We start from the raw sequence: 17,254 nt of genomic DNA on the forward strand, positions 1-17,254 counted from the left end.
AGGATGAGGGAACACAAACCAATCCTCAAAGTGGGATCAGAAGTGGAGAGAGTGAGCAATTTCAAGGTCCTGGGTGTCAACATCTGTGGGGATGTAACCTGGTCCCAACATATCGATGCAGCTATAAAGAAGGTGAGACAGTGGCTATAGTTCATTAGGAGTTTGAGGAGATTCAGCTTGTCACCCAAAACACTCGAAAACTTCTACAGAGCATTCTGACTGGCTATATCACCAACTGGTATGAGGGGTGCTAGTGCACAGGATTGAAGTAAGCTGCAGAGAGATGTAAAGTTGGTCTGCTCTATCATGGAAACTAGCCTCTGTAGTATCCAAGACATCTTCAAGAAGAGGTGCCTCAGGAAGGCTGTGTCCATCATTAAGGATCCCCACCACCTAGGACATGGCCTCTTCACACTGTTACCATCGGGAAGGAGGTACAGAAGCCTGAAGGCACACATTGAATTGAAGGCAATTCAGAAACAGCTTCTTCCCCTCTACCATCTGATTTCTGAATGGATATTGAACTCATTAACTCTACCTCACTACTTTTTAGATTTGTTATTTTGCTCTACTTGTATATATATAAAATGGGTTTGTTTTGGTCCATATTTATTTATCATGTATTTCATTGCACGACATATGCCGGTGATATTAAATTTGATTTTAGTTGACGAGACTGAGGTTTGGACATACGGATTTGCACTCCACTTTGGCACTTGCTGCTGAGCATGGGGACGGGTGGTGTGACTTTTTGTAAGTCCCTGAGTCAGTGGAAAATATGATCATGGCGTGGTGTACCGCAGATATTCGTTGAAATATGGGAAGCTGTTTAGAGGGAGATCTGAGGTGCCTGGCAGGATATTCTGGCACCCGAGGCATGGGTCGTGTCAGTCCCTGGTGAACTTTTCATTCGAAGCGGGTTTGGGAGTTCGGATCTGATCCCTGTCTCTCTCCCTTCATACTCCGTTACAGTAGGTGGCAGTAATGCTTCTTCCTGAGAGCTGCAAGCCGCCATCAGCACAAAAGAAGAAAGAGGAGGTAAGATCGGGGCTCTGGGCGGGAGTTTCAGCAGCACAGGCGCCCGCATCGCGGCTGAAGGAGAATTGTTGCGAGCTCTGCACACACTGTGTTCCCTTTCAGCCGGGACAGTCCCGGTCCGTCCACCCCACCCCCGTCTCTCTCTCAACCCCACGATCAGTACCCGAGTCCGACTGAAGATTTCTTTTGATTAGCGACGGTGCTGACGCCATTTTGCGGCGCATGCGCATGTTTGGGACCGTGACGAATAGACAGCTATCTAGTTCGTGGGGAATTCTGGGTACAGAGGGAACCATGGGCGTCCTTCCAGTGCTTCACGGCCTGTTCGTGGGAAGCGCAGGCGGAGGGAACGGGAGTGAACGGATTAGGACCTCAGAACAAAAACCTATACTTCTCTGATGAAGATTGAACCCTCCAGTCACTGTAAATGTCAATTAGTGTTGCATGGAAAAAGAACAAAGTCCGTCCATGGGCTTTAATTCTTGAGAATAGACAACAGGTGCAGGAGTAGGCCATTCGGCCCTTCGAGCAAGCACCGCCATTCAATGTGATCATGGCTGATCATCCACAATCAGTACCCCGTTTCTGCCTTCTCCCCATATCCCTTGATTCCACTATCTTTAAGAGCTCTATCTAACTCTCTTGAAAGCATCCAGAGAATTGGCCTCCACTGCCTTCTGAGGCAAAGCATTCCATAGATCTACAACTCTGGGTGAAAAAGTTTTTCCTCAACTCCATTCTAAATGGCCAACCCCTTATTCATAAACCGTGGCCTCTGGTTCTGGACTCCCCCAACATCGGGAACATGTTTCCTGCCTCTAGCGTGTCCAATCCCTTAATAATCTTATATGTTTCAATTACCTTTGTTCTGCCTCCTCTTGTTCTGGGCCATTGTACCCGTGAGAAGGTGTTTTGTATAATTCTCTCGGGGTACGTAATGATATCAAACACCTTTGTCCTGGTTAATGAGTGGCCTGTAGATTTTACACCACTATAGTGTCACACTCCAATGAGAAAGACTACTGCCCTCCCCTTCATATTCATTGGCATTGCTGTGGAGGAGTTCACCACTGTCAGTTACTGGGGGTGGAGGGGTGCGGTCAGAGTAATTGGGAAATCTCCAAGCGCAGCCATGTAATTTCATGTACTCATTGTCACGCTGTGGGATATGACTGGAACTTGAAATAGTACTGATGGAGAGAGACAAACTGAGCCAAGTCACAGATTGAAGTCAGGCAGAAATGACCCATTCCGATATAGACAGAAAAACAGAATTTGGTCATCAGTACTGATGTCTGAGCTGTGCCCAGTTAGAAAATGAGGAATTGTTCCTCCAACTTGTGTTGAACCTCACTGTGTGATATCAGAGCTCACCATACAGACTGAAACGTATCTCATCTGAAGTGTCATCCTTCACCCATTGATATCTTGTGTAAATCTTTTTACAGGTTAGAAACAGCAAAGAATGTGTGTAGGGGAATCTCAAACACAACAACAAGGGATTCTCTCATTCAGCCAACCTGCTGAGACCCCAGTGGAGAGAGAGGTCATTCACCTGTTCTGTGTGTAGGAAGAAATTCACTCACTGAGCCAAACTGCAGACTCACCAGTGAGTTCAGAAGGGAGAGAGTGTTCAACTGTTCCGTGCATGGGAAGACATTCACTTGGTGATGTGATCTGCTGACACACGTGTGAATTCACACTGGGGAGAGGGCATACATCTGCTCAGACTGTGGGAGGGAATTCACTCTGTCATCCCATCTAATGGCACACCAGTCAGTTCACACTGGGGAGATGCCGTTCATTTGCTCAGATTGTGGGAAGGGATTCACTCGGTCATCTCAGCTAAAGGTCCATCAGCGAGTTCACACTGAGGAGAGGCCATTTGCCTGCTCAGATTGTGGGAAGGGATTCACTCAGTTATGCAACCTACAGGCACACCAATTAGTTCACACTGGAGAGAGGCCATTCACCTGCTCAGATTGTGGGAAGGGATTCACTCGGTCATCTCAACTGAAAGCACACCAGCGAGTTCACACAGGAGAGAGGCTGTTTACCTGCTCAGACTGTGGGAAGGGATTTCCTTATTCATCTCATCTGAAGGCACATCAGAGAGTTCACACCGGGGAGATGCCATTCACCTGCTCAGACTGTGGGAAGGAATTCTCACGATCATCACAGCTGAAGGTACATCAGCGAATTCACACTGGGGAGAGGCCATTCACCTGCTCATACTGTGGGAAGAGTTTCTCTCAGTCATCTCATCTGAAGGCACATCACCGAGTTCACACTGGGGAGAGGCCGTTCACCTGCACAGACTGTGGGAAGGGATTCACTCTGTCATCCTACCTTCTGGCACACCAGTCAGTTCACACTGGGGAGAGACCGTTCATCTGCACAGACTGTGGGAAGGGATTCACTCGATCATCTCAACTGAAGGTTCATCAGCAAGTCCACACTGGGGAGAGACCGTTCATCTGCTCTGATTGTGGGAAGGGATTCTCTCGGTCATTTCAACTGAAGGCGCATCAGCGAGTTCACACCGGGGAGATGCCTTTCAACTGCTCAGATTGTAGGAAGGGATTTCCTTACTTATCTCATCTGAAGGATCATCAGAGAGTTCACACTGGGGAGTGGCCGTTCAGCTGTACAGACTGTGGGAAGGGATTCACTCACTTATCAAGCCTACAGAGACACCAGCGAGTTCACACTGGGGAGAGGCCGTTCACCTGTTCTGTGTGTGGGAAGGGATTCACTCACTCATCCAGCCTACTGTCACACCAGTCAGTTCACACTGGAGAGAGACCATTCACTTGCTCAGACTGTGGGAAGGGATTTCCTCAGTCATTTCAACTGAAACTACATCAGCGAGTTCACACTGGGGAGAGGCCGTTCACTTGCACAGACTGTGGGAAAGGATTCACTCGGTCATCCCACCTTGTGACGCACTACCGAGTTCACACTGGGGAGAGGCCGTTCACCTGCTCTGAATGTGGGAAGGGATTCACTCAATCATCCCACCTTGTGGCACACTACCGGGTTCACACTGGGGAAAAGGTTTAAATAAGCTGCTTCCTGGATGTTTAACCATCACAGTCGCTGAAACCAGATGCAAAGTGACTGTTGGTGTTGAACTCTGCAATTATTGCTGCTGCTCAGCACACCCAGTTCTGCACCCTGGTCACTGGGCATGGGAGGAGTTTCTTCTGCTGATGTTCACCTTTAATGGGACTGGAGTCTAATATTCTGGATCTGTGACTTTAAACATTGTCTCAGGTGCTTAGTGAATCTCAACACACTCAGTGTACAGTAGAGAGTCAACTCAGCCCAGCTGGTCCCTGCCAGAGTTTCTGTTCCATGACAGTCCTTTTAAATTTGTTTCTGTTCACTTCTCGCTCTCCCTGTGGTGAATAGTCACCACTCTCTGAGTGAAGAGGTTTCCCTTGAATTCCCTGCATGACTTTCTGCAGACTGACGAAGGAGCTGACTGCAGTTACGTCTGACATGTTCTTCATCCCTCAAATCTCTGCATTGAGGCAGAATGACATTGGTAGTTAGCCCTCTAGTTTAGCAATCAATCGTCTGCTTGTATTTTAAGTTGTCTTTGTATGCATAACAATTTAATATGCCTCCAGTAGCTGTACAAAGTATAATTATGAAAGTTTCTTTGTACTTTATCAAGTGAGCAAGTGTTTTCTCATTGGTTGATTTTTACTGAGTATTGCCTAAGTGTTTTCTAATTGGATTATTACTATCTATAGATTTGAATGGAATTTCTTTTATCTTTGGAGTTAGCAGTTTTATGTTTGGTGTTATCTTTACTTTCTCTCTGTTCTTTACGTATTAGACCCCTATCTCAGTTCTGTTCCTGTTTTATCACTTTGAATAAAACAATCATGAAGCAACAAGTTTTATGCCTTGTTTCTGACTTACAAAAGAACCTCAGATTTAAACACCAAAATCCATCACATATTTGAGGCTGGGAACACAGTACTCGAGCATATTCAATGCTCAGCAGAAGGGAGGAGGAGGATGGTTTTGTTCTTCACATGGGTGGATATCGATGTAGGGACAGTGATAGGAAATGAAGCTGTGTGGAAATTATGAACAGCAGGGGAAATAGCACGTGGGTAGGAACGGTCTCCAGTACCCCAGGTGTCTCAATGGCACCAAGCACAAATGGGAAATATTCAGGGAGGTAAGAAGGGAATTATGATTGTTATTGGTGATTTTAATCTGTTGGTTGATAAAACTAATCAAACTGGCAATGTAGAGTGGAAGAGGAACTGTGGAGTGGTCAGGGACTATTTTGTACAGCAGTATGTTACAGAATCAGCCCAGGAACAGGCTGTTTCACATGTGCTTCTGTGTAATGAGGTGGTATTAATAAGAGATCTTGTGGCAAATGATCTTCAAGGAAGAAGTGGACACAACATGGGAGAAATCCAGACACAGTTGGAGGGTGAACACTTGGACCCAGAACCAGTGACCTCAACCTACATAAGGGCAATTACACAGGTGTGAGGGTGGAGTTGTCTGGGGTGGATGGGGTAAGTAGGTTCAGGGACAGGTCAGTGGACGGGCAGTGACAGATGTTCAAACAGCTGGTTCATAACACTCAGCAGACGTTGATCCCAATTGGACAGAGGGATCCAGTAGAAACATGAACCAACCGTGGTCATCCAAGATCATCAAGGTAAATATAGAATCAAAGAGCATAGAAAGAGGTGAGGCCAGAGGACTGAGAACATTTCAGGAACCATAGAAAAAGAATAAAACTACCAAGGAAAAGACGGATAAGTGAGCGCCTTGCATAATGTAAACATTAAGTTAGAGCCTCATTTCAGACTCCCATGTCTTCCTTTGAATATTTTGAAGTTACAAAACATAACAAATGGGACCCCCGTACTGCAAGAGGAGTTGATGGGAAAGAGCTTGTCAGAGGGGTTCGGGAAAGTTTTCTCAATCAGTGTGTAGAATTTCCAACTCGAGAGAGAGTGATAATAGATGTCCCACTAGGGAGTGAGCCAGGGCAGATGACAGAGGCTTGTGTAGCAGATCAGTTTGCAGCTAGTGATCATTAGTTTCAGGGTAATGAAGGAAAAGGTTTGGGCTGGTCTTTGGGTTGAAATTCTGCACTGGAGAAAAGCCAATTTTGATGGTAATCAGAAAGAATCTGGCAAGTGAGAGTTTGGAATGCGTTGTTTCCTGTTAAAGGTGTACTTGTAGGTGGGAAAGTGAAATTTTGAAAGCAGAGTTTGTGTACTTCTGTCAGGGTAAAAGGCAAGAATAACTGGTTTATGGAACCTAGGTTTTCAAAAGATATTGAGGCTCTGCTTAAGAAACCGGAAGTGCATTGTAGGTGTAGACAAGCACGAATAAATGAGGTACTTAAAAGAGTATAAGAAATGCAAGAGAATACTCAAGAAGGAAATTAGGAGGGTTAAAAAGAGGCATGAGGTTGCTCAAGCAAACAAGGTGAAGGAGAATCCTTATGGCTTCTCTCAGTCCATGTGGGAGGACAGTGCAGAAATTTTAGATGCCCAACCAGACTTAGTTAAAACTTCCTTAGCCACAGGTGACTATACCTGTGGCCATCAAACTTTACAACTCCTCCCTTGGAGTGTCAGACACCCTGAGCCAATAGGCTGGTCCTGGACTTATTTCCACTTAGCATGATTAACTTATTATTATTCAATTATTTATGGTTTTATATTGCTATATTTCTTCACTATTCTTGGTGCCCCTGTAATGAAACCCAATTTCCCTTGGGATCAATAAAGTATGTCTGTCTGTCTGTGATGTGTCAGAGGATTGGAGGATAGTTAATGATGTTCTGTTTAACAAAGGCTCAAAGAATAAGCCATGAAATTATAAGCCAGTGGGTCTGATGTCAGCAGTGGAAAAGTTACTGTAAGGTATTCTAAGGGACTGTATATATAAGTATTTGGATAGACAGGAACTGATTAGGGATAGTCAACATGGTTTTATGCTTGGTTGGTCATGTCTAGCCAATTTTATAGCGTTTTTCAAGAAGCTACCTGGACAGTTGAAGGCAAGGCAGTGAATGCTGTCTTTATAAACTTTAGCAAGGCCTTTGACAAAATTCTGCTTGGCATTGAAGATGAGGTAGTAAGTTGGAATAGATGTTGACTTTGAGGAAGAAACCTGAGAGTGGTTGTAGCTGGTTGTCTCTCTGACTGGAGGTCAGTGACTAGGGGTGTGCTGCAGGGATTGGTGCTAGGTCCATTGTTGTTTGTCATCTATTGTATATCAACAATCTGGATAATGTGGTATACTGGATCAGCAAGTTTGTAGATGACACCAAGATTGGGGTGTAGTGGACAGTGAGAAAGACTATCAGAGTTTGCAGTGGGATCTGGACCAGCTAGACAAATCGGCTGAACAATGGGAAATGGAATTTATTGCAGACAAGTGTGAGTCAGTAGGACTAACCAGGGTTAGTCTTACACAGTGAATGAAAGGGCACAGCAGATTGTGGTAGAACACTGTGATCTGGGAATACTCATTCCTTGAAAATGGTGTGACAGACAGATAGGATTGGCACATTGGCCTTCATAAATCAATATATTGAGTAAATTAGTTGGGATATTATATTGAAATTGAATGAGACAATGGTAAGGTGAAATTTGGAGCATTATGTGCAATTATGGTCAGCTATCTACAGGAAAGATGTAAATAAGATTGAAAGAGTGCAGAGAAAATTTAACAGGATGTTGCCAGGTCTTGAAAACCTGAGTTATTGGGAAAGGACTTTATTCCCTGTAATGTAAAGGATCAAGGGGAGATTTGATATACAGAATTATGAGGGGTGTAGAGGGGGTAAATATAAGCCGGCTTTTTCCATTGAGTTCGGGTGAGACTACAATTAGAGGTCACGGTCTAAGTGCCAAAGGTGAAATGTTCAAGGGGAACATTGGGGGGAACTTCTTGACTCAGAGGGTGATGAGAATGTGGAATGAGCCGCCACACTCTTCACAACTCACTTTCTGCAGCATTCGCTCTTTCGGTGAACCCCTTGTCCATTCATTCCTCCCCTCTGATCTCCCTCCTGGTAATTATCACTGCAAGCAGGACATGTGCTACACCTACCCATTCACCTCCCTCCTTCTTTCCATGCAGGTCCCACAAGAGAAGCAAAACTTCACTTGCATGTCTGTTGGGGTCAACTACTGTATCCAGTGCTCCCTGTGTGGCCTCCTCCACCGTTGGCAATGAATTCCACAGATTCAGCATCCTCTGGCTGAACAAATATTTTCATCTGTTCTTAAGAGACATCCTTGTACTCTGAGGCTGTACTTGCTGGTCCTAGAATACCCCACTATGGGAAATTTCCTCTTTACTTCCACTCCATCTACACTTTTTCAATGTTCAATAGGTTTCAAAGAGGTCCCCCTTCATTCTTCTGAAGTCCAGCAAGTACGCTCCAGAGTCATCACATACTCCTGATACATTGTCCCTTTCAATCCTGGGATCATCCTTGCCCAGACCCGCTGTAATGCCAGCACATCATTTCCTAGATAAGGGGCCCAGAATTGCTCACAATACTCCAAGTGCACTCTGACCAATGTCTCATAAAACCTTCTGTTGGTCTTTAAAGTTGAAGTCCACAAATTCATGACTATTACAGATATGGTGAATGCAAACTTTTTATTACAAAGGGGAATCTGGAGGGACTTAAGGCAAGAGGGGAAAGATTTAAAAGCAACATGAGGGACAAACTTTTTCACCCAGAGGATGCTGGGTAGATGGGACCAGCAAACAGCGGAATTGGCTTGTTTTAAGGACGAGGTTGAGGATGAACCCACGTGTAGGACTCAGGCACAGAGGCAGAGTCGGGAGGCATTCTTGACGTAGCGAGCATGGAATCGGTATCCAGGAACAATGCTAGACATAGAACTGACAGTCCTAAGAACCATGAAACAAGGTTACTCACACTGGAGTCAACCAACGAACTGGCAGCTCCTTGTGATCACAGGGTTTTTATCCTGCATTTGCTGATGGAAAGAGGGTGTGTGTAGTTAGTAGAACCTGGGAGTGATTGGAAACTAAATGAGGGGATTGAGGCCCAATTCCTGTGGTAAATAGCCAGGTGGGGGATTGCCAGAAGGGAGCATGACAGTACCCCTCCCTCAACGGGAGCCTCACGGCGATCCTCCAGGGCTGTCTGGATGGTCCTGATGAAAATCCTGGATGAGGGTAGGGTCTAGGATGAAGGAGCAGGGGACACAGGAACGCTCTTCTGGACTGTACCCTTCCAAATCTACCAGGTATTGGAAACCGCTGCCCCTACGGCGCACATCCAGTAGTCTTCGGACGGTGTATGCCGGATGGTTGTCGATGATATGGGCAGGTGGGGGAGTCTCAGCCGGGGACACAATGGGCTGACGGAAACGGGCTTTAACTGGGAAACATGAAAAGTCGGGTGAATGCGCATTGATCTTGGCAGTTTAAGGCGGACCGCTGTGGGATTGATCACACTTTCGACCTTGAATGGTCCCAGGAAGCGAGAGGTGAGTTTCCTATGGTCGTTCTTGAGCGGGATGTCCTTGGATGCAAGCCACACCATCTGCCCCGGTTGGTACTCAGGTGTCGGAGTCCAGTGTCGGTCGGCCGTCTTCTTATTGCGTTTTGCTGATCTGAGTAGGACCATGTGTGTCTCCTCCCAAACCTTCAGGCACCTATCGATATGGTCTTGAGCCGACGGTACCGCAATCTCCTCTTCTTCTGAAGGGAACAGCAGGGGTTGGTACCCCAGGGAACACTCGAATGGAGACCTCCCAATGGCAGAGCTCACCAGAGAGTTGTGGGCGTACTCAACCCACGGGAGGTGGTCGCTCCAGGTCGACAGGTTGTTTGCCGTTACACAGCGTAGCGTCGCCTCCAGGTCTTGGTTGACCCGTTCCGTCTGCCCGTTCGTCTGGGGGTGGAAGCCGGACGTCAGGCTGACCGATGCACCTAAGGCTTGACAGAAGGCCTTCCAAACATGAGACGAACTGGGTCCACAATCGGAGATGATGTCTGCGGGAATTCCGTGGAGGCGGAAGAGGTGGAAGGCGAGAAGAGCTGCGGTTTCTTGAGAGGAAGGGAGTTTAGGGAGGGCTACAAAGTGTACCGCCTTCGAGAACCAGCCTACCACAGAGAGTACGATGGTGTTCCTGTGTGAAGGGGGTAGACCGGTGTCGAAGTCCAGGGCGATGTGTGACCAAGGACAACCAAGGACAGGTAGAGGATGAAGTAACTCCGCAGGTGGCCAATGAGAGGCTTTTCCCCGGGCACAGATGGAACATGCCGAGACATAGGAACGGGTATCAGCCTCCATGAACGGCCACCAGAAGTGTTTTATCAGGAGCGCCAGGGTCCGATCACTCCCGGGATGGCAGGCGAACCGACACGGGTGCCCCCATTGGAGAACCTGAGGCCTGACGGAAACGGAGGGGCACATGCAGGTGATCGCCGGGTCCATTGCTGGGGTCAGGGTCATCCCGTTGGGCTTTTACTTTGGACTTGATCTCCCAAGTGAGGGTGGCAACCACACAGGATGGTGGGAGGACAGTCCCTGGGCTGGACGTTTGGCGGTCTGAATATATATGATCAGTTTTTATGATCAGTCTATACCACAAACGGTTGTTCTGCCCCCTCCAGCCAGTGCCTCCATTCTTCCAATGCTAGTTTGACCGCCAGCAGTTCCCAATTCCCCACGTCGTAATTCCACTCGGCGGGGGACAGTTGGCGAGAATAGAAAGCGCAGGGTGAAGCTTTTCATCCGATCTTGATCGTTGGGACAGGTCTGCTCCCACCCCGAAGTCAGAGGTGTGCACGCCGACAATGAATTGACGGGCTGGGTCCGGATGGACCAGGATGGGAGCGGTGGTAAACCGTCTCTTCAGGTCAGTGAACGCCAAGTCAGCTTCAGAGTCCCAAGAGAAGGGGGTAGTAGGCGAGGTAAGTCGGGTAAGGGGGGCCGCCACTCGACTGTAGTCTCTGATAAATCGGCGGTAGAAGTTTGCAAATCCCAGGAATCATTGAACTTGTTTGCGGGTCTTGGCCTGAAACATCGACTGTTTATTCATTTCCATTGATGCTGCCCGACTTGATGAGTTCCTCCAGCATTTTGTGTGTGTCACTTTGAATTTCCAGCATTTGCAGAGTTTCTCGTGTCTGTTATTATGATGTTGTTATTTTTTCTTTCACATTTATGAGAAACAGTATCTAATTTTCATTCATCCATTTTGCTTATTTCAAAGTAATATCCTCCCTCAGTTGTATTTCTATTCCCCTGAGTGTTTTTCATTCAGTCATCAATATCTGCAATCCCAGTCATCATCTGTCACCGGTTCGGACCATCCTCAGTGGAAAAAACTACTTGTATTTACCCTATCTATACCCCTCAAAATTGTATATACCTCTATCAAATCTCCCTTCAATCTTCTATGTTCCAGGGAATAAAGTCCTAACGTATTCAACCTTTCCTTGTGCCTCAGATCCTGAAGATTCGGAAACATATTTGTAAATTTTCTCTCCATTCTTCACCTTATTTACATTTTTCCTGTAGGAAAGAGACCAAAACTTCACATAATGCTCCAAATTAGGCTTCACCAATGTCTTGTACAATTTCAACATAATATCACAACTCCTGAATTCAATATATTGAAGGGCAATGTGCCATAAGCTTTCTTTATTGCTCTGTCTACCTATAACACCGCTTTTGACGAATAATGGACCTGTATTCCTAGATTCTTGTATTCAAACATACACCTCAGTGCCCTACCACTCACTGTGTAAGACCTACCCTGGTTGGTTCTCTCAAAGTACAATACCTCACATTTGTCTGCATTAAATTTCAGCCCCATTTTCCTTGATATCCACTGAATGCCTAATTTTCGTGTTATCCACTAATTAGCTGATCCCATTTACAACATTATCATGCAGATCGTTGATACAGATATCAAACACCAACAGACCCAACATTGATCCCTGACATCCAGTGGGACAAGCACTCTGGTGTCTTCTGTGAAGCCACTGTCTAATCCAATTTACTGTCATTAACTTGAATGCCAAGCAACTGACTTTCTTGACCAACCTCCCAATGAGAACATTGCCAAAGGTCTTTCTAAAGTCCATGTAGACAACATCTACTGCCTTGCCTTCACCAGCTTCCCTGGGACTCAGCAGGTATGACAGGCTCAAGCTCAGCCTTTTTCCTGCTGTTATCAGACCCTTGAACACACTTGTCCGACAGTAAAGGTGGAGATTTATGGATGGACCTGAGATGGGGGAGATCTTAAATGAATTTTTGACACCTGTATTTACTTTGGAGGCAGACAGTAGGTGTTTAGAACTGACACACAAGGGGAGTGGGTTGATGGACCAGATTATAGAAGAGGAGGTGCTTACTATCTTGAGGAAAATTAGGGTGGATAAATTCCCAAGACTGACAAGCCTCCTCTCAGACTTTGTGGGAAGCTAATACATAAATTGTGGAGTGTTTGGCAGAGATACTTAAAACACCCTTAGCCACAGGTGACTTGCAAGAGGACTACAGGATAGCAAATGTTGTTCCATTGTTTAAGAATGTTTCTAAGAATAAGCCAAGCAATTACAGGCCAGAGAGCCTGACCAAAATTATTGGTAAGTTATTGGAGGGCCAGGATATATAGGTAGACATGGCCTAATTAGGGATAGTCAACATGGCTTTGTGTGTGTGAGGTTGTATCTAACCAATCGTTTAAGGAAGGCTGATGAAGAAAAGGTGGTGAATGTTGTTAGTAAAGCCTTTAACAATGTCTCCATTGGGAAGTTGGTCTCTTAGAATTCAAGATTAAGAATTAAATTGGATTCAGCATTCGCTTAGCGGGAAAATCCAAAAAGTAGTACTTTGTAACAGATACGAGGAAATCGGCAGATGCTGGAAATTCAAACAACACACACAAAATGCTGGTGGAACACAGCAGGCCAGGCAGCATCTATAGGGACTGACGAAGGGTCTCGGCCCAAATTGTCGATAGTGCTTCTCCTATAGATGCTGCCTGGCCTGCTGTGTTCCACCAGCATTTTGTGTTTGTAGTAGATAGTTGTCTCTGACTGGAGGCATGTCTTATGGATCAGTACTTGGTTTGATGTTGCTTACTATCTATGTTAATGATTTAGATGATAATGTGGTAAACTGAATCAGCAAATTTGTGGATGTCACCAAGATTGGGGGTGTAATGGACAGCGAGCAAAGTGAACAAAGTTTGCAGTGGGATCTGGACCAGCTGGAGAATGGAAAGAAACATGGCAGTTGGAATTTACTACAGACGAGTGCAAGGTCTTGCACTTTGGGAGGACAAAACTGGATAAGTTGCACAGTCCCTCCCAGATGCGCTGAATAACTTCTATGCCCGTTTTGAGGCGGAAAGTGACATGGTGGCAAGGAAGTCCACCCCTTCTGTGAATGACAAGATGCTGTGTCACCATGGCCGATGTGAGAAGAACCCTGTGCAGGGTCAACCCACGGAAGGCTGCTGGACCGGACAACATCCCTGGTAGAGTGCTTAGAGGATGTGCAGACCAGCAAGCAGATGTTCTCACCGACATCTTCAACATCTCCCTGAGCAGCGCCACCATTCCAACGTGCTTCAAGGCTGCCACCATCATCACCATGCCGAAGAAGTCTTCAGCGTCCTGCCTCAATGACTACCATCCTATTGCACTTACATTCATCATCATGAAGTGTTTTGAGAGGCTGCTGCCCCCGTCACTGGACCCCCTGCAGTTTGCATACCGTACCAACTGCTCAACAGACGACACCATTGCCATCACCCTCCACCTGGCCCTAACCCACCTGGACAAAAAAGACACATATGTTCAGATGCTGTTCATAGACTTCAGTTCAGCATTCGACACAATCATCCCACAGAAACTGATTGGAAAGCTGAGCCTACTGGGCCTGAACACCTCCCTCTGAATGTGAACAAAAGAGATGGTTGTTGACTTCAGGAGGGCACGGAGCGACCACTCCCCGCTGAACATCAACAGTTCCTCAGCAGAGATCGTAAAGAGCACCAAATTTCTTGGTGTTCACCTGGTGGAGAATCTCACCTGGTCCCTCAACACCAGCTCCATAGCAAAGAAAGCCCAGCAGCATCTCTACTTTCTGCAAAGGCTGAGGAAAGTCCATCTCCCACCCCCCATCCTCATCACATTCTACAGGGGTTGTATTGAGAGCATCCTGAGCAGCAGTATCACTGCCTGTTAGATAGTGAGATCAGCTGAAAAGATCATCGGGGTCTCCCCGCCATCACGGACATTTACACTACACACTGCATCCGCAAAGCAAACAGCATTATGAAGGACCCCATGCACCCCTCATACAAACTCTTCTCCCTCCTGCCATCTGGGAAAAGGCTCCGAAGCATTTGGGCTCTCACGACCAGACTATGTAACAGTTTCTTCCCCCAAGCTATCAGACTCCTCAATACCCAGAGCCTGGACTGACACCTTACTGCCCTATTGTCTTGGTTATTATTTATTGTAATGCCTGCACTGTTTTGTGCACTCTATGTAGTCCTGGGTAGGTCTGTATAATAGTGTAGTTGTTTTTTTTCTCTGTGTTGTTTTTTACGTAGTTCAATCTGGTTTTTGGTACTGTGTCATGTAACACCATTGTCCTGAAAAACATTGTCTCATTTTTACTATGTACTGTACATAGCAGTTATGGTCGAAATGACAATAAAAGTGACCTGACTTGACTAAATTGTTGGCGAATGGTGGAACAAATGGATCTGGGAATACAGATCCCTAATTCATTGAAGGTGGTGTCACATGTGGAATGGATCATAAAGAGAGCTTTGGGCATATTAGCCTTCATCTGGGAGTGCAGTTAGACGAGAAGCTAGACTGGACTGCCAACACAGATGCCCTGTGCAGGAAAGCACAGAGTCGACTGTACTTCCTCAGAAGGCTGGCGTCACTCAATGTTTGTAGTGAGATGCTGAAGATGTTCTTTCGGTCAGTTGTGGAGAGTGCCCTCTTCTTTGTGGTGGTGTGCTGGGGAGGCAGCATTAAGAAGAGGGACGCCTCACGTCTTAATAAGCTGGTAAGGAAGGCGGGCTCTGTCGTGGGCACAGAACTGGAGAGTATGACATCGGTGGCAGAGCGGAGGGCGCTGAGTAGGCTATGGTCAATCATGGAAAACCCTGAACATCCTCTGCACAGCACCATCCAGAGACAGAGAAGCAGCTTCAGCGGCAGGTTGCTGTCAATGCAATGCTCCTCAGACAGGATGAAGAGATCATTACTCCCCAACGCCATTCAGCTCTACAATTCAACCACCAGGGGCAAGACATGTTAAAGTGCCGGGGTTAGGACTGAGCTTAAGTTACCACTCAATGCACTTTAGTAACTATTTAAGAACTTTTTAAAAGCTATTTATTAAAGCTTTTTGGGAGGGTGATTTTAGATGCATATCATATTTATATTGAGTTAAATACTTATGTAATTAGTTTTGCTACAATAAGTGTATGGGACACTGGAAAAATGTTGAATTTCCCCTTGGGGATATATAAAGTATCTATCTATCTATCTATCTATATATCAGAGCATTGAGGACAGAAATTGGAATGTCACACAAGTTATACAAGACATTGGTGAGACCATATTTGGAGTATTGTGTGGATTTCTGCTAACCCATTTCCAGGAAAGATACCAATAAGCTTGAGAGTGTACATTGAACATTTACAAAGAAGTTGGCAGGATCGGAGCACCTGAATTATAGGGAAAAATTCAATAGGTTCTGAATTTATTCCCTGAACCATAGGAGAATGAGGCAAAATCTTACAGATATACAAAATTATGAGGGGTAAAGATAGGGTAAATACATGCAGCTTCTTGCTCCTGACGTTGGATGAGACTAGAACTGGAGGTCATAGGTTTAGGATGAAAGTTGAAATGTTTAAGGGCAACCTTCGGGGGAACCTCTTCACTCAGAGACTGAATGATTATGGAAAGAGCTGCCATGGGGTGGATAAGGGTTCAGCTGCAATATTTCAGCTACGGTGGGAAACTTTGTCACATGGTGAGAGCAGAATCATCTGCAGCTTAATGTGAAAAAGGCTAAGGAGCTGATGCTGGACCTGAGGAGGGCTAAGGCACCAGTGACCCCTGTTTCCATCCAAGGGGTCAGTGTGGACATGGTGGAGGATTACAAACACCTGGAGATAGGAATTGACAATAAACTGGACTGGTCTGTCAAAAGGGGACGTGGAGACTGGACCCAAATGCAGGACACAGGCACTGAAGTACTAGGGGCCTGACAGGAACAACTAAAGGATAGAACAAGATGGGGAGACTGTGGCATGCAAAGGTGATCCTGGGATTCAGAGAGTTCATGGCGAAAGCAGGACCCTGGCTAGGCTAAAGCATGGGTCTATGGGAAAAGGAATGCTGGGAGGATAGCCCCCTGGGTGGGCTGTATTACTTCTGGGCAGGGCCCGGCCTCCCAGGTAGGAATACAGGGGCCTGGGCAGGATGCGGGACACAACCTATCAGAAGTGAGGGGTAGGAAAGGGTCGGAGTCCTCAGGGCAGGCCGCATAGCTCCTGGGCAGGGCCCAGCCTCACAGGCAGGAACACGGGGGCCTGGGCAAGATGTAGACCACCTGGGCAGGTTGCGGGGCACAACCCATCAGAAGAGAGGGGTAGGAAAGGGTCAGAGTCCCCCGCTGGGCAATGGCATTCCAGACTGCTTACCGGACAGAGGCAAGGGATCAGAAGGGAGCTCGGTCCAGGGTGATTACAAGAACAGACTTACAGAACTAGATGATTAACAGTGGGTACTCCAAGCCGGGGTTGATTCAAGATAGCCAGGCAAACAGCGCCACGGCGTGAACAAGGCGAACAGGACAGACAAACAACCCCCCATCCCCTCCCCAGCAGTCCCAGAGCCCCTTATATACACCTGCCAGCTGATAGGCATCAGGTGCGCCTCCTTCAGCCAAGTTGATTGTATTTGAGCTTAAGGGTGAAAGGAGGGACGGCTACAGGACCCAGGGTCTGGAGTCCGTGGACCGGATCAAGACTCGGAAAGCCAGCTCTGGACCGGATCATAACATGGTCAAAGAATACTGAGGCTGTCTACAAGAAGGGTCAGAGCCGTCTCTACTTCCTGAAGAGACTGAGGTCCTTTTACATCTGCCAGACGATGCCAAGGATGT

The 17,254-nt window shown here is 46.6% G+C and overlaps 1 protein-coding gene across 1 annotated transcript; it reads left to right on the top strand.

Annotated features, from left to right (window-relative positions):
- The first annotated feature begins 650 nt into the window (after nucleotides 1-650).
- Nucleotides 651-4,939, top strand: LOC132403227 (zinc finger protein 229-like). Its single transcript, XM_059986637.1, has 2 exons — nucleotides 651-1,038; nucleotides 2,487-4,939. The coding sequence occupies exon 2, from the start codon at nucleotides 2,803-2,805 to the stop codon at nucleotides 4,099-4,101; it is 1,299 nt and encodes a 432-aa protein (XP_059842620.1). The 5' UTR covers nucleotides 651-1,038; nucleotides 2,487-2,802; the 3' UTR covers nucleotides 4,102-4,939.
- The last annotated feature ends 12,315 nt before the right edge of the window (nucleotides 4,940-17,254 follow it).

The sequence above is a fragment of the Hypanus sabinus genome, chromosome 12 (assembly GCF_030144855.1).
Source record: "Hypanus sabinus isolate sHypSab1 chromosome 12, sHypSab1.hap1, whole genome shotgun sequence".
NCBI lineage: Eukaryota > Metazoa > Chordata > Chondrichthyes > Myliobatiformes > Dasyatidae > Hypanus > Hypanus sabinus.

What these genes read in the sequence shown, in the direction of transcription:
- LOC132403227 (XM_059986637.1), top strand. Translation starts at nt 2,803, where the DNA reads ATGGCACACCAGTCAGTTCACACTGGGGAGATGCCGTTCATTTGCTCA.